This window comes from Microtus pennsylvanicus, chromosome 10 (genome assembly GCF_037038515.1).
Source record: "Microtus pennsylvanicus isolate mMicPen1 chromosome 10, mMicPen1.hap1, whole genome shotgun sequence".
NCBI classification, from domain to species: domain Eukaryota; kingdom Metazoa; phylum Chordata; class Mammalia; order Rodentia; family Cricetidae; genus Microtus; species Microtus pennsylvanicus.
The window spans coordinates 100,849,337-100,875,757 of NC_134588.1; the positions used below are offsets into that span (position 1 = coordinate 100,849,337).

General features: G+C 42.2%; 1 protein-coding gene across 1 annotated transcript in view; it reads left to right on the forward strand.

Moving 5' to 3' along the window:
• Nucleotides 1–26,421, forward strand: part of Tp53bp2 (tumor protein p53 binding protein 2) — a 55,517-nt gene that overhangs the window by 19,982 nt on the left and 9,114 nt on the right. The window contains exons 3-15 of the mRNA XM_075989358.1: nt 2,083–2,196; nt 8,417–8,499; nt 9,891–9,992; nt 12,015–12,189; nt 12,816–12,997; nt 13,355–13,519; nt 13,850–14,078; nt 15,599–15,706; nt 16,021–16,169; nt 17,445–17,907; nt 19,643–20,421; nt 23,301–23,438; nt 24,208–24,341. Of these exons, the coding sequence (XP_075845473.1) occupies nt 2,083–2,196; nt 8,417–8,499; nt 9,891–9,992; nt 12,015–12,189; nt 12,816–12,997; nt 13,355–13,519; nt 13,850–14,078; nt 15,599–15,706; nt 16,021–16,169; nt 17,445–17,907; nt 19,643–20,421; nt 23,301–23,438; nt 24,208–24,341 (2,821 nt within the window). The remainder of the gene's footprint in view (nt 1–2,082; nt 2,197–8,416; nt 8,500–9,890; nt 9,993–12,014; nt 12,190–12,815; nt 12,998–13,354; nt 13,520–13,849; nt 14,079–15,598; nt 15,707–16,020; nt 16,170–17,444; nt 17,908–19,642; nt 20,422–23,300; nt 23,439–24,207; nt 24,342–26,421) is intronic.

Sequence of the window (26,421 nt, forward strand, 5' to 3'; positions counted from 1 at the left end):
TGGAAATGTGAGACACTCTTCCTCTCCCTACTCGTGCCCTTGTCGTTTCCTTCCCTTCCCCTTTAATGTTGGGGGTTGTCTTATTTTCGTTTTTCTATGTAAAACTCTCTGGAGCAACTTTTGCCTCATAGTTCAGGTTGTTGTGCATTGTGCTGGGGAACCTCACAGCAGTAGGAGATTAGGGAGCGGGTCACACTGCAGCTACACCCAGGAATGCTTGCTGGGGAAAAGATCCATCCTTAGCCCAGAACTTTAAGTGTATTCTGTTGTTCACTCTATAGATATTAAAGTCTTTTCTTCCCCTCCCACCTTTTCTTTTATTTCTTTTCTGTCTGCTTATGCATCTGCTTGGAGAGCATTTCTTGGATGCCAGGGTACTAGATTTTGAGGGATCCAGAGATGGAAATTTCCTGCTTTCAGATACCTCCCAGTGCGGGAGAAAGAAGCAGGTGTCAGCTGGCGTCCCTTACAGTGCTGTGAGGGCGGTGGCAGTGGCGTGGGTACCAGGGTCAAAGATGAGTGCTGGTAGCCGTCTGTTGGGACTGAGAGTTTGCATGGTTTGTAGAAGGCAGTTAAGTGCATCACTGTTACTGGGAGTAGAACCAGGACTTCAAGTTGTTTGTTCCACCCAAGCAGATTAAGTTCGGGGTTAAGTCACAGAATTGGCTGCTGAATGCCTGGCCGCGCTGTCTCTGGCCATGTCGTTTATTTAAGGCACTGAGAGATGGTGTCTTTGATTACTGATAAGTGTATAGTTTTCATAGGACATTTCATAGGACATTCTTACACAAATTATACTGATGTCATTGAGAACTCTGGGTTTATGCACTTGCCTTCTTCTCAACTGGTATGTTGAGGTTTTTTTTGTTCAATCCTTTTCAAAGTGGAAGGTTTTTGTTTTGTTTTGTTTTGTTTTTAAATAATTCAAGATCCATCGACACTGAAGCTCCCAGTAATGGAGTGTTCAGCTGTGTCCTTTTTGCTTGTTTCTAGAGAAGTTAATGAAAAGTGGCAGTCTTGCTGCCAAAGAGCCAGATAGATATCTTCTCATTGAAATACTCTTTGCAAATGAGTAAGTTTCACTCTTAACATTATTTACAAACTGATAATTTATAAATATTGGGTCTGGGAAGTTGGCTCAGTGGGTAAAGTGCTGCACACAGCATAGGCCCAGGTTTGTATCCCCAACACTCCCGTAACTGGATATTGCTGCAGGCTCTATAACCCCAGCGGTAGGAGTGCAGACAGGGGGATCCGAGGGACTCCTTGGCTAGCCAGCTTGGCTAAAATGGCAAAAATTCAAATTCAGTGAAGAGACCCTGTTGCAAAAACTAAGGAAAGTGAACAATAACAACAAAAGCCAGATGGTGGTGGCACACTCCTTTAATCCCAGTACTTGGGAGGCAAAGGCAGGAGGATCTCTTTGAGTTCAAGGCCAGTCTGGTCTACAGAGTGAGTTCCAGGACAGGCTCCAAAGCTGCAGAGAAACCCAGTCTCAAAAAACCAGAAACCAAAAACCAACCAAACAAACCAAAAACCCTAAGGAAAGTGGAAAGTGATGAAGGAAGACATCCTGATGTTAGCCGCCACATATGTACGCATGGGCAAAACACATCCACACACGTGTTCGCGTGCACGTATACACACCTGTATACTCATACAAGGAAAAAACTGTATTAAAGACTTGGAATTAAAACTTGAGCTGAGGCCATTGAGAAAGGTGTTTTTAAATTTTTATTCATCTATCTAGGGGTACATAGACCATTAGTGTTAGTGAGAGTGGGTCTCTGGCTATGAGGTTCACACAAACTGTTGAAACCCTCAGGAATTAAATGGCATGCTGATAGTTAGACTCTTAAGGACCTGACAACTGATGTATACCCATGGCTTCTTTTACTTTATCATGACTTAACAGAGATTGTGTGGAAAATTTGTGACGTTCCATTTTTCTGAGTTCTATTAATGGAAGAAAAAATACTATACAAAATACCAAGCATATTCTGTATTTGTAACATAGTTTATGTCAAGGGTATACTTGTTTTTCTTTTACCTGTAGATAATGTGTAACTTTTTTTCTTTTAGAACGCCCAGTTGCTGATAATGAACGAATGTTTGATGTTCTTCAACGATTTGGAAGTCAAAGGAATGAAGTTCGTTTCTTTCTTCGTCACGAACGTCCCCCTAGCAGGGATATTGGTACATAATATTCTATGAATCATAACTAGTATTGAAGCTTTTATTTTGTGCATTGTAATAGTTGGGGAGAAGCATAGGATGAGAAACTGGGGAATTGGAGAGGTGAAGGGAAGCTAGGAAGTTAGAGCAATGGGGCAGGTTTCTTAGTCTGTTTTGACTGATAGTGGGGTAAAATGGGTGTCTCCACCTGAGCTTCTCCTCTGAGGTAAAAGGAGGCATCTGGACCTCCTCACATTAACAGGAAAGAGAGGAAAACACACACACACCTAAGTCCGGGTGTCTGTGGGTGCGAGTTGAGGTGTTTCTCCCTCTAGGAGCGCTCTGCAGCGCAGGAGGTTGTGATGCAAGACAAGTCTGGTCTAGGGTTGGGTTAGTTAGGCAAGGTATCAGCTAGGTTTTGTGGGTGTCTTAATCACGTTTCCTGTTGCCCTGAAAAAACACCTTGACAGAAGCTCCTTAGGGAAGGGAGGGTTATTCTGGCTTACAGGTCAAGGGTGTGTTTGGCAGGAAGTCAGGCTGGTGAGAGCTTGAAGCAACTGGTCACCTCACATCCAGTCAGGACGCTGGATCATAAATACTAGCGCTTACTTTGCTTTCTCCTTTATGCACAATTCAGGTTGTTAGCCAGGGAATGGGGCCACTTGCAGTGAGCAGGTCTTCCAGCCCTAATTATCTTGGTCCAGACGCTCCCCCTAGGCATGCCCAGAGGCTTGTTTCATGGGTGTTTCTAGATACTGTCAGGTTGGTAGTTAACACTAACCACGGCAGTGGGGTAGAGATAAGGAAAGGATGGGTCCATGGGGAAAGAGTAGATTGCATCTAGGAACCAAACCTCATAACTAGATTATCAAACAAATGTAGTGAGGGAGAAATGAGTGATCGGAAAGTCGAGATCTCAGCTGTAGACCGCTCTCAGCGCTGTTCTTTCAGGTAGACCCTGGAAAGGGGCGTGGCGACAGAGCATAGCTGGTTTCCTGGGTAGCAGGGTCCAGAATGAAGGCTACTTTGAGGGCATAAAGAAGGGGAGGGCTAAATCTTTATAACTGATGGTTGTGACCTGAGTTGATATAGGACAGGAGAGGACAGACAGTAATACAAGTGCAGACTTGTGGGCTGCAAATGCTTTAGATACTGAGAACGTGGCCTTGTTGTAAGATGCAGATGAATCCATGTTCAGTCTGGGGAAGAGTCCTTCTCATTGGGAAGCCACCGGTTGAAACAGGATTGTTCTGTGTAGTAGTAGGAGCGGCGGGCTGAGTCCCCGCACCCAGCCACCTGAACGGCTAGCTTTACCCGAAATAATTACACGGAAACTGTATTCTTTTAAACACTGCCTGACCCATTAGTTTCAGTTTCTTATTGGCTAGCTTTTACATATTGATCTAACCCATTTCTATTAATCTGTGTAGCCCACAAGCTGGCTTACCAGGAATGATCTTAACCTGCGTCTGTCTGGAGTGGGAGAACCATGGCGACTCCTTGACTCAGCTCCTTTCTCCCAGCATTCCGTTCTGTTTACTCCGCCTACCTAAGGGTTGGCCTATCAAATGGGTCTAGGCAGTTTCTTTATTAATAAGAAATCACTCCCACATCATTTCCCCTTTTTCTGTTTAAACAAAAAGGAAAGGCTTTAACTTTAACATAATAAAATTACATATAGCAAAACAGTTATTAAGCAAGAATCACAGTTACAATATTTATATCTATTTTATCTTTTATCATAACAATGGAAAACTATAACTACCTATCCATTCTTCAACTCCATCAAAGACTCCAGAAGGATATAATATTACCTAAGTAAACAAGAAAATGACAGAGACATCTCGCTGCCTGTACAGTCACCCAAAGTTCCTCTGTACCATTGGGGCATCCATCTTCAGCCTTCAGGCCCATAGTTTCCAGCAGACATTTCCATGAAGCAGGCAATTTCAAAGACAGTTCAGTCACTATCTGCTGTGTCCTGCAGAATGTCTCGCAGACTCTTTCATGAGTCATGAACCCCAAAAGACCGTCTCACCTTTAGGCAAGTTCAGCAGTCCTCTCTCTGCGGGTTCTCTGTGTCCATTTTATGCAACAGTCCAGGCAAGAGCAGTTTCTTGCCCAAATGGCTATCAAACTCCATAAGGATCCTCTTCGATGCCCATCTTCCTCTCGAAGTAGATTGGTGCCGCCAGGAGCAGACATGTCTCATTGTCATGAAAAGTCCTAAGTTATTAAAATATTTTAAATGCCATATTCTGTAGCCTTTGAGAGATATGAAGAATGCCTATCTGAAATATATCTCTATATATCTAGAAAATCTAAGTAACATGACTACAAACTTGACTATTATTTATGATTATCCATCAACAACCTATATTTCCTAATTATACATTACATTTTAAAAATGAACTACACAATCACACCTTATTCAAGATCAAAAATACATATACATATAACAAAATTGACCTTAAAATCCATACCAATGCAAATTATTCATACCTATATCATATCCCCCTTTAAATGTAAAAGAACATTTATAAACAATTTTTGGGAATATGGGCGCAGTTATTTCTCTCCAAACTGCTTCCTGCTGAATAGGGGCGTCGTTAATTAGGTCTTTCATGGTATAACCTGTGTGCCAGGGTCATCTCAGTTGGCAGTTGAGCAAAGCAATTTTCTGAAGATGTTCACAGCAACCCTTCAGGAGGACGTGGTCCATCATACCAAATTGTAATAGAAGAAATCCACAGGGTCTGGTCCTCTGTGAAAACAAAAGAAGACCCTCTCCAAAGCATCATATTCTTAGACCCAAATTTTGAAATCGTAATATCCTTATATCCATTCTGGTTTAGCTTGGCAGCCCATGTAATGAAATGTCTCTCTGTACTTAGCTCCTTTAGAGTCAAAAATTTTAAAGAAAGCACAATGTACATAATCCAGACTCTCTGTGAATTTTCCATTTTTACGTGGCTTAGTTTTATTTCTTTTAATCTCTTAACTATCTGTACTCTGTCTCTTTAAAGACTTTACCTTTTTTTTAAACCATTAACTTTATTCTCTATATTCTTTTTCTTCTCTCTCTCAAGCCTACGTACATTCATCCAACAGTATGGTCTTTTATGTCTGAATCTGTTTTATTGTGAATCTGTAACATTTTTTTACTATCCAGGAGCATTTCTTAAAATGTTAAGCAGTTCTTAAAAACTTAAGTTGCACCATGTACAGGTAATACGGTAATAAGGTACAGCCTGTTTCCTGCCCAATCTAAACCTTAACTGCGCTGTTTTTATGGTAATTACGGTAGTTCCTACCTGAGACCAGCACAGTTCAGCATGGCGGAGCTGAGCCGCTCCTGCCTCAGAGTCATTTGGTGCCCCTGAGCCACACACACAGTTCCAAGCACACAGCAGTCCACATTGCCATCAACCAAGCCGTAGAGCTTTACTCCAAATGCTCCATTCAAAAGCTCTGTCTCCCACAGGGGCCAGACAGAGATCGCAATGGCGGCACAGCCCAGAAAGCCAGCATTTTAAAACAGCCAGTTTTTTCCTGCTGCTGAGTCAGGACAATTTCTTTGCGGCGCGCAATCCACAAACAGCAAAAAGCTGTCTTAAATTCTCTCTCTCTCTCTCTCTCTCTCTCTCTCTCCTTTTTAAGCCCTCTCAGGTTTTACGTGGAGTTCATTAGCACGTTGGGTGCCACTCTGTAGTAGTAGGAGCGGCGGGCTGAGTCCCCGCACCCAGCCACCTGAACGGCTAGCTTTACCCGAAATAATTACACGGAAACTGTATTCTTTTAAACACTGCCTGACCCATTAGTTTCAGTTTCTTATTGGCTAGCTTTTACATATTGATCTAACCCATTTCTATTAATCTGTGTAGCCCACAAGCTGGCTTACCAGGAATGATCTTAACCTGCGTCTGTCTGGAGTGGGAGAACCATGGCGACTCCTTGACTCAGCTCCTTTCTCCCAGCATTCCGTTCTGTTTACTCCGCCTACCTAAGGGTTGGCCTATCAAATGGGTCTAGGCAGTTTCTTTATTAATAAGAAATCACTCCCACATCAGTTCTGTACTTCCAAACATGCTGGGATTTTTAAAGGAAACTTACAGACAGTTTTCTTGGGAGTAAGAATGTAGATAACATCTTAATGAGTAGATTGTCTAACTTCCCAGTTTTATTATTTGCTGTTATTTTAATCCGTGTCCACACGGTACCTCACCATTTTGAAATGATTAGTGTCAGGGATCAGAACTGACTAGTTTGGCACCTTCTACTCTGCAGATGAGAAGTGCTGATACGTCGGGTTAATTGGCTTGCCGGGCCACAGGCCTGGTGGCAGAGCCAGGAGGGAAAATTCGAATCTCCAGACCAGGCTGACTTACAGCCTTTTAGTTTCTCTGGTGTTCGTAATTTTATTTTAAATATACATAGAGTTCCCCCTGAGCCTTCTTTTAAAAATAAATTTTAATTGACATTTACATCATTTTATTTTGTTCTTTATTAACATTACCGTATACATTCTAAGTTCTAAGAAGTTGGAATTTGGCTATCCATCTCCCAGTTCAAATGTCTTGCTGTGTGCAGCTCTGGGTGAATTATTAAATAGTCTCCCAGTTTTGGAATGTTCGTCATGTGAGAAATAAAATGTTAACTAAGACAAAGGAGCTGTCTGCACACCATTGCAGACACCAGTGCCGCACAGTGTTTAGTTGACGGAGAGCAAGATGGCTTTCCTGCCTGTTGGAGGCAGGTCCCTACTTCCCTGTTCAGTTCAGACTGCTAAGCATTGGGAGACCAACGAAGACTATAACCCACATTGTGTTTGAAATTATTTTTAAAACTTTTGCTTTTTACTCTAATTTTGTAACTGACTATGAATTTTCCCTGTGACAGAAAAGAAAGCAATTATTTATGCTGTAGAATGAATATATATATATATATACATACATATATATATATATATATATATATATATATATATATATATATATAATGTTTTTTAAGACAGGGCTTCTCTGTGTAGCTTTGGAGCCTGGGTACTCTCTCTGTAGCCCAGGCTGGCCTCGAACTCAGAAAAGTATTTTCTTCCAGAGATACTGTAATAAATGATTCAGGTTATGTTATTAGAGAGCTAAACAGCATTTAAAGCTCACTTTAGAGTTCTGTAGGAGTGTAGTGCTTGGCTATGAGGCTAGCTAGTCATGTTTATTTATTGACAGAAGAGTTTATCCTAAGTTTCTTGATGGGTATGCTAAATATTTGTTTCAAAGAAATGTTTGTCTTAAAGTCTCTCAGGTAATTTTAGTGATTGTTGTAATTTCTGGAAATTGTGGGTATGAGTTTAATACATTTAAAAGTTGTCCTTGTTGATATTTCATATATGTATTAGTTTAAATTTATTCCTTTCCTTTTAGTGCCAAGATATATGTTTTGGCTTGAAAAAGCCTTTTTAGTCAAAAAAGCAGAATAGTCATTAATTTTCAGTTAGCCAGGAAATACTCTGCTACTGAGCTATCTTCATATATTACAGCCTGCTTACATTTTAAAAATTACACTCATATTTAATCCACATGTATATAATAAATATATATGTATATATTTGTGTGTGTGTGCTGATTCCGTGGTGTGCCTGTGCTTGTACTGTGGCATGTATGTGGAAGTCAGAGGAAACCTTAAGGGAGTCAATTCTCTCTTTTCAACCTGTGGGTCCTTGGAATCAAACAGCTCATTTGGCTTGGGGGCAAACATCTTACTAACCTGTTGAGATTTTGCTGGTTCCCCCATCCCTCTTTCTGTTTTGAGACAGGCAGGCTTGGCAGTTGGGCTTCTCTTGGTTGATTCTCTTGAGTCGCTGAGATTGTAGACTTGGGCCACCAGGTTCCTCTGAAGCTATTTCAGTTCTTCACTGCATGGACTAGAGCTAGGAGGAACAACATCAGCAAATGGTACGAGTTACCTGGAGTCAGATACAGTAATTCCCCCCGTTGTGAGTGAATCAGGCAGCTTCCTAGGGAATAAACAGGTGGAAAGTGAGCTCCGTGTTGCTGCTCATTGTTTCGGATAATTACGTTTTCAAAATAAGCCTAATTATGAGACCTACACTCTGTTGCTGTTAGAGACTTTACGTGAACATTCAAAGTAAGGATCACACAGCAGTAGAACAGACAGGAGGAAGGAACTGCTGTAGAGTTCTCTCAACTCTAGTGTAATGCATAGGTTTTCATTCTGTATTTAGGGAGTGGACCAAGATCTCAAGATCCAAGTGTAAAAAGAAATGGTGTGAAAATTCCTGGTGAGCATCGGAGAAAGGAAAATGGAGTAAGTGGTTCTTCTTTATCTTACTGTACGCCACATTGATATGTTTTTAAATGGTAACTCTCACTCTCTTATTTTCTTGTTCAGTGGATCAATAATAACTACCTTTGAAAGGCTTCTTCTTTTTTAACCATTTTAAAATAAAAAAAAGTAATTGTTACTTATTTGTGGGGACTGGGTCAGAGGGCAGTTGTGAGCTGCCTGCTGTGGGTGCTAGGAATTGAACCTGAGTCCTCTGCAAGAACAGGATATGTTCTTAATCACTAAGCCATCTCTTCAGCCCCGTAAATACTTTCATATATATTCTTCCATGATTCTTGTTTGGCTATTACTCTTAAGAAGCTAGCTTATGGTAAATGTTTATATTTAAATATTAAATATTTTTGGTAAGTATACCATAAATTCACAACAAATGTTCAGCAATTTCCAGGAAATATTTGGTGATTTTATTTGTTGTTATAATTACTTTTAGAAAGATAGAAAATCATTAATTAGTGATCTTGCTGTTGTATATGAACTGAAGTGTCTTGAACACCTTTCAAGGTGTTCTTTCCAGAGCCCAGAATTTTGAATATCATTCTGGATTTCCTTCATTATCTTACTCTACCTTATAGTTAATTTTTGTCAGAGTTTCTGATATCTAAAATTTCTGCTCTACATTCCCGCGAGTACTTGCTGCTCTGTTCTTTGATTCACAGTTAGTTGTCTTACTGTGATGGTCAGTGGTGGTTGACAAAAGTGGTTTTCCTAAGTGTGACCTAACATCATCCCTCAGTTGGTGCTTCCTGTCCCAAAGGAAGCTTTATGGAAGTGGAATTACGCTAAACAAAATTGCCTCATCATTCATTCATTCAGTCATTCTTCCTGTACAGATCAGGCTAGCCTTGAACTTGTGATCATCTTCCTGCCTCTGGATCTTGAGTGCGGGATTATAGGTGTAAGCTACCATACCCAACTTTAGACTGTTTTTTGGAGATTGGAAAGCGGTATAACTCTTGCCTCGGCCTCCCCAGTGCTTGGGGTTATAAGCATGCACTGCCAGGCCCATGCAGTGCTGACTTAATGTTGCAGTCATGTTTTGATGGCTGCGGTCTAGGTTTGCTGTGTACACCCTGGCACTGTATTTATGCAGCCACAGTCTGCTGTAAATTAATCACAGGACAAAGTAACTCTGACCAAACTATTTAATTTAAAATTTACAACTTAAAAGATCATTGGCCTATATGTTAGTATGTTTTTATATCTTAATAAGTCAACTCAGTGAATTATTAAAGTAAAGATTAATACCCAAATAATTTTGTTATGATTAATTGAGATGGAGCTTTTCAGTAGGCCTTTGAGTGGAATCTCTGAACGTCATATGGAAGTGGATGGTGGTGTGTTTCCATTTGTAGGTTAATAGTCCTAGGATGGACCTGACGCTTGCTGAACTTCAGGAAATGGCATCTCGCCAGCAGCAGCAGATTGAGACCCAGCAACAAATGCTGGCTACTAAGGTAGTGTCTTCACAGACCCCATCGCCCACTGCCGTTAATGTCTCTGTGGAAACCGACAGTCTACCCTGCTTATTAAGGCCCTTGTCCCTCACGTAGGAACTGATGTTATCCCCAGGTTACCTCCTGTGTGACTTTCTTCAGCATTTTTCAGGAGTCCTTGTGTCATTTTAGTTCAGAATTTTCCTGACCTAATTTTTGTTACTATTCTTGTTTTTCTTTTTGAGTTAGATGTTTGTCTGTGTTCTTGCATGCAGTATTTCCATGCATTCCTGTGCGTCCATTTCTACCTGTGTGTCATACCCAGCACCGTGGTGCATTGCTTCCCAAACTGGACCTAATCACCCAGGGCCAGTTTGGGATCCAGTTAAGAAATGGGTTTCGGATCCAGAGTTTGGAGTCTGAGATCCTGCATTTCTAAAACTGTTTTTTGAAACATGATTTCTCTCTGTAGCTTTGGAGCCTGTCCTGGAACTTGTTCTGTACACCAGGTTGGCCTCAAACACACAGAGATCCGCCTGCCTCTGCCATCCAAATGCTGGATTAAAGGCGTGCGCCACCATCCTGCAGCTGCTTATGTTACAGTTGAAGAAACAAATGTGTATTCTCGGTAGAGATATGTCCAAGATCTGATAGGAATTCATAGTGTGACTTGGGTTCAAATCTGAATTTGAATTCATATCCTCTACATTTAACTGCTTTTTACATTGCCTCCCAACTCAAATGGACTCCTTCTTAAAGTTAGCCTTGTTTTTAAAAGTTAGTGTGCATGCGTACACGTGTGTGTGTGAATGCACACGTGCTTTTGCTTTCCAGTATACATATCTCTACCACAGTGCAAGCGTGGAGATCAGAGGAAAACTCTTGAGAGTTGGATGTCCTTCTGCCTTGTGGGCTTCAGGGACTTAACTCATTATCTGTATAGTCTCCCTCCTCCCAAGGCTCAGGGACCATTGCAGGAGCAGGAGGATGGTAAGAGCCAGTGGCAGTGGGCGACTACAAGGAAACGTTTTCTAGACGTGACGGCATTTACACGTATGAACTCATTGCAGGCGTGACAGCATGCATAAGACCTGTGCAACCTCAAGCCAGATAAGATCCCAGCATGGAGAAGGAAGCTGGACATGCAGTCCCACCCCCAGCTGGGGGAGGGGATTGTCAATTGATAGCTTCTGGGAGGGGGAGTCAGTTTTCTTTAAGGTATGACTCTTGGTAGGTTGGCGCCTCCAGTGAAAGGCACACATTGAAGAGTACATGAGCAGCACAGCTGTACCTGATTGTCTAAAGAGGGAGACGGCTCAGCTGTTAAAGGCATGAGCTGCTCTCCAGAGAGCCTGAGTCTGTTTTTAGTCCTCATGCCGGGTGGCTCCTAACTGCCTATAACTCCAGCCCAGGGGCTCTGAATCCCTCAGCCTCTGCAGGTACCTACATTCGTGTGCACATACCCACCCATTATATATATGCATTATTAAAAATAAATCTTTTTTTTAAATAGGGACACAAAGTTGGGTGGGTAGGGAAGGAGGCATAGGTCTGAGAAGAAGGGCTTATATGACCAAAGTTCATCACACAAAACTCTTCAAAGAACTAATAAAAATGAGGGGGAAAAGATCATCAAGGAAGACATCTAATGTTGTTGACCTCTGACCTTTTATGCCTGCACACATACACACATGCACATGTATATACTCACATATATACTACACATATAATCTGTTTTATGAGCAGTTCTCTATGAAACTACTTCCAGGATTATCGCTTGCTTATTGTAAAGGAACTAGTTGGATTAAAATTACTAATTTCTAGGTCTTTCCTCCAAGAGCTTCTAGGGTGGGCCAAGGAAGGAGTGTGTGTTTGAAATACTGCCCACGTTCAGGTAATTGTGACAGCATGCCGGATATGTGGGAGAGCAGACCTGCCACAGAACACTAGACTCGGCGTGCGCGGGCTGGGGAGGCTGTATTGAGGTTGGTTGTGTGCCTGTTTAAAACGACAGGCCTATGAATGCTGCTTTTCTGTCTTTAGGAGCAACGCTTAAAGTTTTTAAAACAACAAGATCAGCGTCAACAGCAACAAGCTGCTGAGCAGGAGAAACTTAAGAGGCTCAGAGAAATAGCTGACAGTCAGGAAGCCAAGCTTAAGAAAGTGAGAGCGCTGAAGGGCCACGTGGAGCAGAAGAGGCTGAGCAACGGGAAGCTGGGTACGCGGCTCACAGTGGACAGTGGAGGCCAAATTTGAAGCTGTTCTGGCATAGCGCAAGCAGCACAAGACATTTATGTGGACTTTGTAGTGAGAATAAGTGTTTGTATTTAAAAGAATTTTTTAAGAAAGTGTGTCCCTGTAATTTTGATGTTGCAAATTCCTCTTAGTTGAAGTTAGCACTGAATGTTTTAGGTAGTTTTAAAATTACATTTTAAGTTATATTTTTTCGTAAATTCTTGATCAAGAGTTTGATGAAGATAAGGATTTTTGTTTATATGGTACCTCTAGTTGTTAAATTGCCATATTATTATAATTAAAGTTTTAGTGATTCAGCTGCTCCATTGTACCATTATAACATTGAGAGCAAAAGTTCTGAAGAAATTTGATTTCCAAAATTTAGAGTTTAATGTTTACTTTATTCATTATATAAATTCTTCAGAGTCTCAAATGTCTGTTTTTAGACTGTAATGCTGTTTAGTGATTTCTGTTGCTTCTAAAAGTAGGTTGGTCCTTGGACATTCTCAAAGAGTTCTCTGCTTATTAGAAAGTTCATTATAAAGCTTGGTTGCCTGGCAAGTTTGTTCTTATTTTTATTTTCAACCGTGGTCATTCTCTCTATTCTAGTGGAGGAAATTGAACAGATGAATAGCTTGTTCCAGCAGAAACAGAGGGAGCTAGTTCTGGCTGTGTCGAAAGTGGAGGAACTTACGAGGCAGCTAGAGATGCTGAAGAACGGCAGGATCGATGGCCACCATGACAACCAGTCAGCCGTGGCTGAACTCGACCGTCTCTACAAGGAGCTGCAGGTTCGCCGCAGCCACTGTCTCAGTGCAGTATGAGCTCCACCCCAGAAACACAAGCTGGCGGTAGAGATGACCGTAACTTTTGGACTTTAGCTAGTGGGTGGAAGTGGGAGGCCTAACCCCAGGAATCCAGAATAAACTTTAAGATGCTCAAACAGGAAATTTGAGGTATAACCGCAGCCAGTGGTCAGGCACAAATGTTGCTTAAGTTTAAACCAGAAGGTGAGGTGTGCAGAGAGGTGGAAGCAAGCACCTTACATTTTTAGAAATTATGTAATAGTTAACCATGTGATTGCCTCTTGGAGGTGCTTTTCTTTCTTTTCCATGGTTATCTTTGTGTTTCCTTCCTGTTTTGTTCAGTTAAGAAACAAGCTGAACCAAGAGCAGAATGCCAAGCTGCAACAACAGAGGGAGTGTTTGAATAAGCGCAATTCAGAAGTGGCAGTCATGGATAAGCGAGTCAGTGAGCTCAGGGACCGGCTGTGGAAGAAGAAGGCAGCGCTGCAGCAAAAAGAAAATCTCCCGGTGAGTGAGTGGGCTGTCTGGACGCGGGCCTGGCGAGGGGGAGCAGCTTCTCAGAATCCTGACAGCTGTCCTCTAGAGGACAGTGCAGTGTTGAGTCTGCGAAAGGTGATCTGTTCCTCTTTACCTTTTGTTCTTACCTGTGTGCTTAGCTTCTTTCTCTGAGACTTGAAGCAAGGTTGTATGAGAGTTTATTGTGGAGTATTTCCTTTGGGACATTTTTATAGACTCTGGCTAAATTCTGAAACTGCTCATTCTGAAATTTTTGTTCTTTTCTGAATTGGTCATCTAGTAAAACATGTAATATTAAAAGATCTGTGCTTTTTAACTAAGGTTTCACCTGATGGAAATCTTCCCCAGCAAGCAGTGTCAGCCCCAAGCCGTGTGGCTGCTGTAGGTCCGTACATCCAGTCATCTACTATGCCACGGATGCCCTCCAGACCCGAGCTGCTGGTGAAGCCAGCCCTGCCCGATGGTTCTCTGGTCATGCAGTCAGCAGAGGGGCCAATGAAGATGCAGACGCTGCCCAATATGAGGTCCGGGGCTGCTTTGCAAAGTAAAGGTAAAAGTGGGCTATCTCAGGTCCTTTCACAGTGAGCTCTCCCCGACCCGTGTGTTCTCCAATCGTGGTGTTTTCATATTACCCACTTCTAAAATCTCAAATTCCTTTAATTCTTGCCTAGTGATTTTTAACCAATCTTGTTCCACTAAGGATAAAATCAGAGTTATTTCAGAAATGTCCTTGCTGAATGGATGTGGGCATTCACCCTTAAGTCCAACACTTCTGCAGAGGTTGAAGCAGGAGGATTGTGTTTTGAAGACAAACTGGGCCTATACAATGGGGCATTATCTCAGAAAAGAAAATACCCCTTGTTCTGAAGGGAATTTTGATCTGATATTTTAACGAGATCTTTCATACTGTGTGAAGAGACTGTATACACATATCAGTAATGGCAGTTTTGCAGAGGCGAGTTGTGAATCCTCTCTCAGGGACAGTGGTGAGGCTTCATGAGCTCTTAAGCGTGAGCATTGCCTGCTGACAGATTATTTTAGGTTAAGGGTGAACACCTGGAGCTGAAAAGTGGGCGGAGCAGAGGCCCCCTTGCTTTTGGATTCTGTGTCGTTGTCAGGTATATGGAGAGCTGCAAGCCAGAATTTCATAATGGAAAGATAGAGTTTAGGAGGTGCAGGGTCTAAACATTCTTATCATTCAAATAACCATTTTTTTCTTCTTCTCTTCACTATTGTTACATGAAAAAAATCACAAATTTTAAATTATTTGTTGTTTTGCCATAATTATTACTATGGAGCATTAATACTTCATAGTTTAGAGTAAATATTATAGTTACTGCTTTTGAGGTGGGCTCTCAATATTTATAGACCAGACTAGCCTTGAACTCACAGAGATCCGCCTGCATCTGCCTCCCGAGTTCTGAATTAAAAGCATTTGCCACCATTCCTGGCTGGCATTTGAAATTTAGATACCAGTATAGAAAAATCATGAATCTCCTAAATAGTGACTGCCGGGCTGGAGTTCATGGCATGCATTTACCAGTCCATCACTGAGGCCTTGTTTGTGAGATCCATCTGCTCTGTTGGAAACTTCCTTCTAGGTGATGGTAATGCTTCCTTACACCGTCAGGGATACTTAACTAGGCCTTTTCTGGTTCTCTGGTTCAGGCAAACTTTGCTTTGCTTTGGCCAATTTTTTTTCCTTTTTTAAAAATTTCTCGAGTCAGGTCCTCTCTGTGGAACAGCTGTGGCTGTGTCCTGGATCTGGCTTTGCAGACCAGGCTGGCCTTGAACTCAGAGACCCACCTGCCTCTGCCTCCCAAGAGCTGGGTGGCATGAGCCACCACCAGCCAATGCTTTGGCTGATTTTTCTAACTACTTATATAAGGTGAAAAATCTGAAAGGAGAAACGAAATCTAACACAGGGGTATTGTGAATAAGTTTGCTCTACGGCTGTGCGCCCACGCTGTGAAGCTTGTTTTAGAGGTTAAAAGTCACAGCCTCAAAGTCACCTGGACCAGGGAGAGGTCTTTAGAATGTGAGTGACTTGTGCTGCTTTCTGCGTTCCAGGCTCTAAAACTCACCCAGTTGGCCCTGATTGGAACCCTTCCCATGCAGACCTCTTACCCAGCCAAGGCTCTTCTGTGCCCCAGTGCACGGGGAATGCCCTGGACCAAGGTGAGCTTTCTTTGTGCCACTCCTGAGCACTGTGCTTTGCTCTAAAGGGTATTTTATACTTTTTTAGGTAACTTGTTTTTGTTTTTTGTTTTAAGGCTGGGGCAGTTAATTTATGTGATTACTTAACTGAAGAACTAATATATTAGCATTGTAATATTTTGTTTTTGTAATTGTTTTGTTTTTTAACCAGCTTACAATAAATATGAAAACACTCTGGGAACGGTGTTCAGAGAGATCTAGGAGAAAGAAATGGATGAAAAGTAGTTTTATTCCAAGCATTTTAATATCAAAGTGGGGTTTTTCTTTGCCTTCAGTTGATGATGGGGAGATTTCGCTGAGGGAGAAAGAGAAGAAAGTGCGTCCCTTTTCCATGTTGGACTCAGTGGACCAGTGTGCTGCTCCACCCTCCTTTGGTACGCTGAGGAAGAACCAGAGCAGTGAGGACATCTTGCGGGATGCTCAGGTATTTAGCGCTATCTCAGTCATTACCATCTAATGGGTTTCTCTTGTGCATCTTTAGAGAAAAGATTTTAAAATATTGTCTGTGAGGTAGAGCAGAAGAAATACAGTATCTGGAACATCAGGAAATAAAATAGAAGTCCATTGTTTTTGTTTCTGTTGTTTAGAGATGATGGTGCACTTCCTCCTTGGGGATGGTTGCATATTTGCTTCTGGGTCACAGGTTTTTGTGATTCTCTGAAGTGTGTAAGTACAATGAAGAAGAAAATATTCATATTGCCCAGGTATTTTAATCCTCTGAAATCTGATTTGTGAACATGGTGGCTCATGACTTAGTCCCAACACTGGAGATGCTGAGCAGAGGGTTGCCTCAGATTTGAAGAGTAAAATCCTGTCTCAAAGAATGAAAACAGCAAAACCCATGAGGAAATCTAGAGCCAAGCTATGTCAAAGACACGGTGGCCAATCCTCAGTGACTGTTAGGGTCTTAAATTAAGGTGTGTGAACCTATGGGTGAATGCTGCAAGTTAGGTGGTTTTTCAAGTGTTCTGCATTGCATACAAGTCTGGAATTGCTTGTTTTGGAATGGTTTTTTTGAGACTTGGTTTTACTCTGACCTCAAACTTGTGATCCTCCTGCCTTAGCCTGCCAAAGGATGGGGTTACAGTTAGATTGTATGCCCCTCTGATGAACAGAATGTTCTTTATGTACTGATGTCATCCATGGCTATGAAAAGTGGCAGTAAAGAGTTCTGCCCAGCTAGGAAGCAAGACTAGGTAGGAAGTCATGGGGAGGAATCCAAGTACCTCACTGTAAGTCCCTTATTAATTTGATTTAAAGCTTTAATAATTTTAAAATGTAGAAGCAATATTTTGTCTACTTTTCATGAGTATGTATCTAGTGTGCAGGAGTATATATATGTGTGTATGCATGTTCACATGTGTGAGTGCATATGTTCCTATCGTGTCTCAGAGGTCCAAGGTTGATGCTGGGATTTTCTTCCTCATTCTTTGAAGTAGGGGCTCTCAGTCATACCCAGAGCTGGCTGTAGACAGCTTGCAGGCTGAAATTATGGGGGAGCTCCCACTCAGCATTTACACAGGTTCTTTGAGTCCAAACTCCAGTCCACCCGTGGTGTGGCGACTGCTTTAGCCCTTGAGCTGGCTAGAGTCCTGCGAGCTGGTGTGTGAGCTTATGTGAAGTGAGATGACCGGGTGTCTGTATAATTTTGTACAGTATTTTAACCACCTTGCTCTGTGTGTTTGCATATGTGTTACAGGCTGCAAATAAAAATGTGGCTAAAGTTCCACCTCCTGTTCCTACAAAGCCAAAACAGATTAACTTGCCTTATTTTGGACAAACGAGTCAGTCAGCTTCTGACATGAAGCCAGATGGAAATCCTCAGCAGTTGCCCATGGCCGCTCAGTCCATGGGAGCCAAGCTCAAGCCAGCAGGGCCGCAGCCAAGGGTGCTGCTATCTCCAGGTGCACCTTCAGGTGGCCAAGACCAAGTCCTCTCTCCAGGATCTAAACAAGAAAGTCCACCTGCTGCTGCGGTCCGGCCCTTTACACCCCAGCCTTCCAAGGACACCTTCCCTCCAGCCTTCCGAAAACCCCAGACGGTGGCAGCAAGCTCAATCTATTCCATGTACACCCAGCATCAGGCGCCAGGAAAAAACTTCCAGCAGGCTGTGCAGAGTGCTCTGACCAAGACACACCCCAGAGGCCCCCACTTTTCAAGTGGTAAGGTTCTATTCGTTTGTATTTTTTATGGCTGAGGATGAGAGCGTGTGCTCCACAAACACATGTGCCAGTAGGCATGTAGAGGTCAGAGGTCAGTTTTTGGAAGTCAGTTCTCTCCTTCCATAAGGAGTTCCAGAGATAGAATTCAGGTGGTCAGGCTTGTGTGGTTAGAACTTTTATACACAGCCATCTCACCTAACCCTTGACTGGTGAGATTCTTACTTGTGTAGATTTTGGGCTTAAGTCCTATGCTGAGCTGCCAGCAAACAATAAAATACCACTCTCTTAGACTGAAGCTGTTGTTCTAAGAATTTTGGCTATGGCTCTGGTTACTTGGGAGTTTAGTGGCGTGCCTGTCACACATCAGCTGCTGTAGTAGCTCCTGCAGACACTGCATAATGTCCTGGTTTTATATCTACGACTATGATAGAAACCCCACAAAAGGCAGCAGAGGAGGAAAACTTTTATTTGGCTTATAATTCCGGGGTATAGTTTATCGTTTTGGAGAAGTCAGGTCAGAAACGCAAGCAGCTGGTCACATTGTATTCACAGTTAAGAGTGGTGAGAAATGACTAAACCCACGCTGCCTGCTTGTTCTCACTTTCTTCTGTCTTATGTAGTTCAGCCCTCTACCTAGGGAATAGCTATGCACAGCAGGCTGGGCCTTCCCACGTCAGTTCACTATCAGAATCCCCACAGACATGCCCACAAGCCAACCTGATCTAGAGTTCCTCAACTGCGGCTCTCTTCAAAGGTGATTCTAGGTTGTGGCAAGTTGACAGTTGAGAACTGACTTCCCAGATGAATTGGCTCTCGGTCCTGAAGGAACTTGCTGATGTGGGGATGACAGAGTCACAGGTGTTAGATGGTGCGGAAGGCCGCACCTCTACTGTTGATCCATTATTCTTGGGATGCAGAGGGTGGGACAGTTACATTGTCTCTTGATTTTTAAAAGCAACGTTCTCTTGTGTTTTAAGTTGTTCTAGTGAGGATACCACCACTAAGTAAATATGAAAGCATAATAAAATTAGTTTGTGTTAAACATGTGCAGTCTGACTGTTTGTGTTTTTTTTTGACTTGTTGGTTATGTTATAAGGCCAGGATACAACTGGCCATGATTTAATTGATTGAAAATGTCTTGTTAGTTGTGAAGTAAGCATACAATTGTGGTTCAAGGCTTTCATAACAGATATTAATGTATCAGCGTATATGCTGCCTCTTAGTCTTTTTATTAATCCTTGGTAAATATTGCTAATATAATAATGTGGAAATCAGGTAATTTTGACATAATTGAAGTGCTTCAGGAGAATGTTTATGGGAAAGACAAGTAGTTCTCAGTTTTGTGAGCTGAGTATGATTTCTCACATTGATCTACATTTGAGTAGTGTGTAAGAGGGGTAGATTATGCTCTGGCTTAGTCTGGATACATAGACATTGCCAGTTTTTACTGATGCCACACCACAGCCCATGGTTTCTCATAATTGGCCACACTCTTCCTTCTTACTATTTCATGGTGTGTATTATAATCAGTGAACATGTTGGTTTTATAGTATAGCTTATTATGCAAAGATGAAATCCTTGCTTTGTCTTTGTTATTTTAAGAAATTAAGTATATGTGAGGGGAATAATGTGGTAACTCTGAAACGAAGAGACTTCACTTACCATTAGCTGTGTCTCACCAGTTTTGTTTAGCTAGCACTAAGTGGGCCTTTTCCTTCCTGTCTTCCCCAATTAGTATATGGCAAGCCTGTGATAGCTGCTACTCAGAACCCACAGCAGCACCCGGAGAACATTTATTCTTGTAACCAGGGCAAGCCTGGCAGCCCAGAACCCGAGGCAGAGCCTGCTTCTTCAGTTCACGAGAGCCATGAAAATGAAAGGATTCCTCGACCACTCAGCCCAACGAAATTACTGCCTTTCTTGTCTAATCCTTACCGAAATCAGAGCGATGCTGACTTAGAAGCCCTACGGAAGAAGCTGTCTAATGCACCAAGGCCATTAAAGAAGCGCAGCTCCATAACAGAGCCAGAAGGCCCTAACGGGCCAAATATCCAGAAACTCTTATATCAGAGGACCACCATAGCTGCCATGGAGACCATCTCAGTCCCAGCATACCCAACAAAGTCGCCGAGCTCTGTGACTGTCAACACGGACAGCCCAGTAGACATCCCAAATCCATATTTACATGTGGAGCCAGAGAAGGAAGTGGGTGCTTTAGCTCCTGAACCGTTGTCTCCAGAGGATGTGGAGAGTGCCAGTACAGAGAGCAGTGGCGTGCCAGCTCCTCCTCCAGGCCTTGACTATGTGCCTGAAGGAGTCGCAGACAGCAGTCCAGGGCTCCAGAATAACACAGAAGGCACAAACCCAGAGGCCCCCCATTTACTTGAAGTGTACCTAGAAGAATACCCACCGTACCCTCCCCCTCCATATCCGAGTGGGGAGCCAGAGGGGTCTGAAGAAGACGCTGCACGCATGCGCCCACCTGAAATCACTGGGCAGGTGTCTTTGCCTCCGGTAGGTAATTTAGTGTCCCATGTTCATTTAGGAGACCTTTCCTCGCAATGCTCATCATGGTGGCTGTATTCTTCTCTAGTTTGCTTTTTTATCTTATGATTCCGTGGCATGAAGAGGATCTTTGTAGTTTTGGTTTTTGGCAGTACTGGGACTCATTCATCCTGAACCATATATAACTATATATTCAATTTTCTTTTTATTTTGAGAGAGTCTCAGTTGCCAAGACAGACCTTTGCCTCTGGAATAGCTGGGATATAGACCTTTGCCACCAAATCATCCTCGGTGGGAGTTATATCTGCTGTAACATTAACTATGAGAAACACTGCTATGTTTTGCTGTGTGTGTGCGTGCGTGTGCACTTTATAAAGGAAACAGATGTTTGTTCTTATGCCTGTAAAGGCCACCGTTGTTCTTTCTCTAGCTGAAGGCACGCCAGGGAAGCAACAGTGGATTGGAAACACCTGGTTTCATACTCTGCAATCTGCAGCTAGTACAGCTTCTCATTGGCTGTGCCACTGCTTTCTAGGCTTTGATTTTTCTAGCAGTGAAACGAAGATTTTACTTTCTGTACAGGAGTGTTTTGCTTACCTGTATAAATGTGCATTGAATGCATGCCTAATGTCCACGGAATCCAGAAGAGAGTGCCAGATCCCCTGGAACTGGAGTTACAGATGCCTGTGGGTGCTGAGAATCGAACCAGCGTTTTCTGCAAGAGCAGCCAATGCTCGTAACCACTGACCAGCTCTCCAGCCCCTTGAAACTTATTTTTGGTGAAATGTTGGGTTGATTCTGAAACAGTGATAAAGTTAGAAGGATTGGGGAGAGTGGGAGCAGGAGAGAGCGGTGGAGCAGGCTCTCTGGCCTCGTCTTCCTGTCAGTGTTGTTTGGAGAGCCTTAGCAAGTACCACAGTCTCTTGGCTCCTCTTTCTCTAGCATCAAGTTCTTCCAGAGTTGTGTTTCTGGCCTGAGAATGCCTTCTGCACTTCTTCCAATATTAAGATTATTTTGGAAATTTATCATGTCCCTTTGAAATAGGCTGGAGAGAATACCACAGTGTGTGCAGTCTGCTTTTCTGTTGTTTGGTTGGAAATCATTTTTGATTCCTTAAGTGCAAACAAAATAGAGTGCTGAGTTGTGAATTGAAAACACAGTACAGAGTCGGACGGTGGTGGCGCACGCCTTTAATCCCAGCACTTGCAGAGGCAGGCGGATCTCTTTGAGTTCGAGGCCAACCTGGTCTACAAGAGCTAGTTCCAGGACAGGAACCAAAAGCTACAGAGAAACCCTGTCTCAGAAATTCAAAAAAAAAAAAAAAGAAGAAGAAAAAAGAAAAAGAAAAAAGAAAAAACACAGTACAATCCAAATGGCACATCTGGATGATTGTTTAAATCTGATTTGTATATCTGAGCCCATATTTTTTATATCACTGTACTTCCTTTGGAAGATTGATATTTTCTTCCTAGAAAATGACTGCCCTTTCACAGATACCCTGATTGAATATGTTTCTTTGAAAGTAGGTGGCTAGGTGCTTGCTTTGTGAAATAGGAAGCTGGTCACTTTAGCATCCAAAAAGAAGACTGATAGCACAGAATTAGACTACTTAATCTTGTCTAACACTTTAGCCTTTCCCATCTGTGAGATATAATACTTATCACGGAATGTTTTTGCAAAGCTCTGCCTCTTCATATCTGAGATAAAAATGAAAAAGGGGACCAGTAGGTTGGCTCAGTGGGCAAAGAAAGGCACTTGTCACTAAGCTCAACAATCTGGGACACACATTGTGGACAGAGAGAACTGACTCTGGCTTCCACGCTTGCGCCGTTACACATGAGTATGTACATGCACACACGTACATGCAGAAATGAACGCAACTTAAATTAGTTATTTGTATCTTGTGTGCATTGGTGTTTGCCTGCATGTATGTCTGTGTGAGAGTGTCAGATCCCCTGGAACTGGAGTTACAGACAGCTGTCAGCTGCCATGTGGGTGCAGGGACTTGAACCTGGGTCCTTTGGAAGAACAGCTGAGCCATCTCTCCAACCCCAAATAAATGTAATTTAAGATGTGTGTGTGTGTGTGTGTGTAAAAATCCTGTTTCACAGAACATTAGATCTCATTTTTAAAATGCCTCTCTAAAGCGTAACTTACTAACATGACTACTCATTTACGAGGTACAGCTCTCCTCAGTGTATCTAGTTAGTGTATCTAGTTATAACTAACAGTCTTCATTATGCAGCCTAAGTTTGCTTGTGTCTTAGGAAGGGCTATGTTATGACATATTTAAGAGGAAGGGCTTACTTACCTAGGTTCAAATTCTGATCCTGCTGATTTCGTGTGCATTTTTTTCTGTGTGATAAGGGTGATTTGGTTTTTAATGAGGATTGAGTAAATAATCACTTGTGTATGTGAGTTGTTAGGATTCTGAGTATTGCCCAGTTTAAGAGTGAGACTCTATGTTACACCACTAGATAAGTGATTTATTTATTTATTTATTTATTTATTTATTTATTTATTTATTTATTTTTGGTTTTTCGAGACAGGGTTTCTCTGTGGCTTTGGAGCCTATCCTGGAACTAGCTCTTGTAGACCAGGCTGGTCTAGAACTCACAGAGATCCGCCTGCCTCTGCCTCCCAAGTAGAGACACTAATCCCTGTCTAGATGTGGTCCTCAGTGTGCCACCAAGTTTAGTTTACTCTGAGTTCCACGGAGAGGCATCAACAGCACACTCCTGTGATCCAGGGTTTGGGACACTGAGGCAGGAAGATTGCAAATAAAAGTCAGCCTGGGCCACATGACACAGGAGTCCTTTTCACTGATTCAGCCGAGTGCTGCCCCTACTCTTGCTGCTCTCGTAACTTCCCACACATTTCCTTTACAGGGCAAAAGGACAAACTTGCGTAAAACTGGCTCTGAGAGGATTGCTCATGGGATGAGGGTGAAATTCAACCCTCTTGCTTTGCTCCTAGATTCATCTTTGGAGGGAGAATTTGACCTTGTACAGAGAATTATCTATGAGGTAAATTTCATAACTTCATATCTTATTTTAAAGCTCAAAATAGAAGCTACTATAGGGAAATCCTATTTTTAAACGTTCTTTTTTAGGACTACGGAGTTGTAGAGAGAAGTACAAAGCATGCTCTAAAACAGGCTGTGTTATTTTGAGAGTGTAACTAAGGTTTTGATAATGGAGGACTTCAGTTTGCACTTGAAATATTTTAGCATACGTCTTCTTTGGTAGGGATAAGAACATGTCTTCCTGAAAATTGTTGTGTATGAATTTGTACTCGATAGTATTGAGTTATAGTTGTAGTCTCTACTCAGAAACCTATTAATTTTTTTTTGAGGTAGGGTCTTGGTATGTAAGCCTCAAATACATGACTCTCCTACCTCAACTTCATGAGTACTGGAATTGCCTCCATGCCCAACTCTTTTAAAATATTTTTAGTTGAACTTGTGTAACTTATCATAGCAAATAGGATGTCTAGTTAGAAACCAGTTTGTGGTGGGAATTGGAAGGAAGAACAAGGGTAACTAACTCTAAGGATATTGTTTCTGATGCTGATTTTAAACAAAACCTTCTTATAGTAAGTACTTACTTAATTTGGCTGTGCGGTCTGTCCTATTTCTGGGACTTGATAGTTTTTTTGGTTCCTCTATGTTTCAGTTATGATTTTTAAAATGTCAGCAAAGTTTCTATTTTCTTGATCCTAAGAAGCCAGTTAGTAATGACAGTTGATGTGGCGTGAAGTTGGAGTGACTCTCTCACCTTTTTATTGGTGTGACAGGTTGATGACCCAAGCCTACCAAATGATGAGGGCATCACAGCTCTCCATAATGCTGTGTGCGCAGGCCACACAGAAATCGTGAAGTTCCTGGTACAGTTTGGTGTGAATGTGAACGCAGCAGATAGCGACGGATGGTAAGTTTTGCCGTAAACACCAGTAAACCAGTTGTAGAAGCGGTGTAGTGCTGTTGGAATGCCGGGAAACATGTCAGCATACAGTCTTCACCTGCTGTCCATGTGCTGTCTGGAGTTACTGTGTCCTCTTGGAGTAGCCATTCTGTTCAGTTTCTGGAAGCAAAAGAAGTTTAAAATTTTAATAGTATACTGCAATAAACCTGCCAGCATCCCTGCTCTGTGCTTTGAGGCCACGGAGTTAAAATACTGTCTACTAGATCACAATCACTGGAGCGTGGGGACCGGTCAGGAGGTCGCCATGTGACCACTGTATAGGTGGCCTATACAGTGTGCATACTCTGGACAGAGTGATGAGTCACATTGCAGAGGGACAAGGGAAACAGGGCAAGAGCCCATCAGGCTGCTCCTCTAGCTTGATACTTCACAGAGGGAAGCATAGGAGGAGCAGAGCTCTTCTGTAGAGAAACAATAGAGGACTGAAAATGTTACAATTTAACATCATATTTATTTAAATACTTTAATTTTGTTTTTTCTTTTAATATTATAATATCAGATGCATGTGTGTATAAATCATAAATTTGAATTAACCTATCATTTCAAATGACTGTGTGATCATATGTTCCTTTTTGTTAGATATTTGTATTGTTACAGATAATACTTGGAGAAGTATTATGATTGCATTTAAAAAATATGAGTAATATATGTCCGCTACGGAAAAATAAACAAAACAGAAAAGTAAGAAGAGGGAAACAACCTGTACCTCCATAATCTACAAGTAACCAACATTAAGATTTTAATATAGTTCCTTCCATTTTGTATAAGTAGGGGGCTCCCTGCATATTAAATTCAGAACCTTGTATGCACCTGCTTCAGCAGTGCTCCTTACATGCAGCTCCTCTAGCCCCTGAACTCTTTTGCATACTTTGATCTGTGTATGCATATATTTATGTGTGTATATAAATACACACACATATACACACTTCGGTTTAGCATAAGCAAATTTTTACTGTATCGTATTATTCTTGTTTGAGACTTTAGATTGTATTGTTTTTTTACTCTTAGAAACTAGCATTGAAGACAAATCTGAAGGCTGGGGAGACAATGTGTTAGGAAAAGTGCCTGCCCTGCAAGTGTGAGCCCTAAGTTTGAATTCCCAGGTCTGTGACTCTAGTCTGGGCAGTCAGGGACAGGCAGATCCGTGATCTCACTGGTCAGCCAGCATAGCCAGTTGGTGAGCTTAGACTCAGAGGACAACCCTGCCTCAAAGTAGAAGGAAGATTCCATCGATAGAGGAAGATACCTAACTGACCTTTGACATTGGCATGTGCTCATATGTGCTCAAAACCACAATGTGCACGAAAGCATGCACTCAAACATACACTGTGCATGTGCGCACACACAAAAGCATGCACTCAAACATACACTGTGCATGTGTGCACACACAAAAGCATGCACTCAAACATACACTGTGCATGTGTGCACACACAAAAGCATGCACTCAAACATACACTGTGCATGTGCGCGCACACAAAAGCATGCACTCAAACATACACTGTACATGTGCGCGCACACAAAAGCATGCACTCAAACATACACTGTGCATGTGCGCACACACAAAAGCATGCACTCAAACATACACTGTACATGTGCGCGCACACAAAAGCATGCACTCAAACATACACTGTACATGTGCGCGCACACAAAAGCATGCACTCAAACATACACTGTGCATGTGTGCACACACAAAAGCATGCACTCAAACATACACTGTACATGTGCGCGCACACAAAAGCATGCACTCAAACATACACTGTGCATGTGTGCACACACAAAAGCATGCACTCAAACATACACTGTTAATGTGCGCACACACAGAAGCATGCACTCAAACATACACTGTGCATGTGCGCACACACAGAAGCATGCACTCAAACATACACTGTACATGTGCGCACACACAGAAGCATGCACTCAAACATACACTGTGCATGTGTGCACACACAAAAGCATGCACTCAAACATACACTGTACATGTGCGCACACACAGAAGCATGCACTCAAACATACACTGTTAATGTGC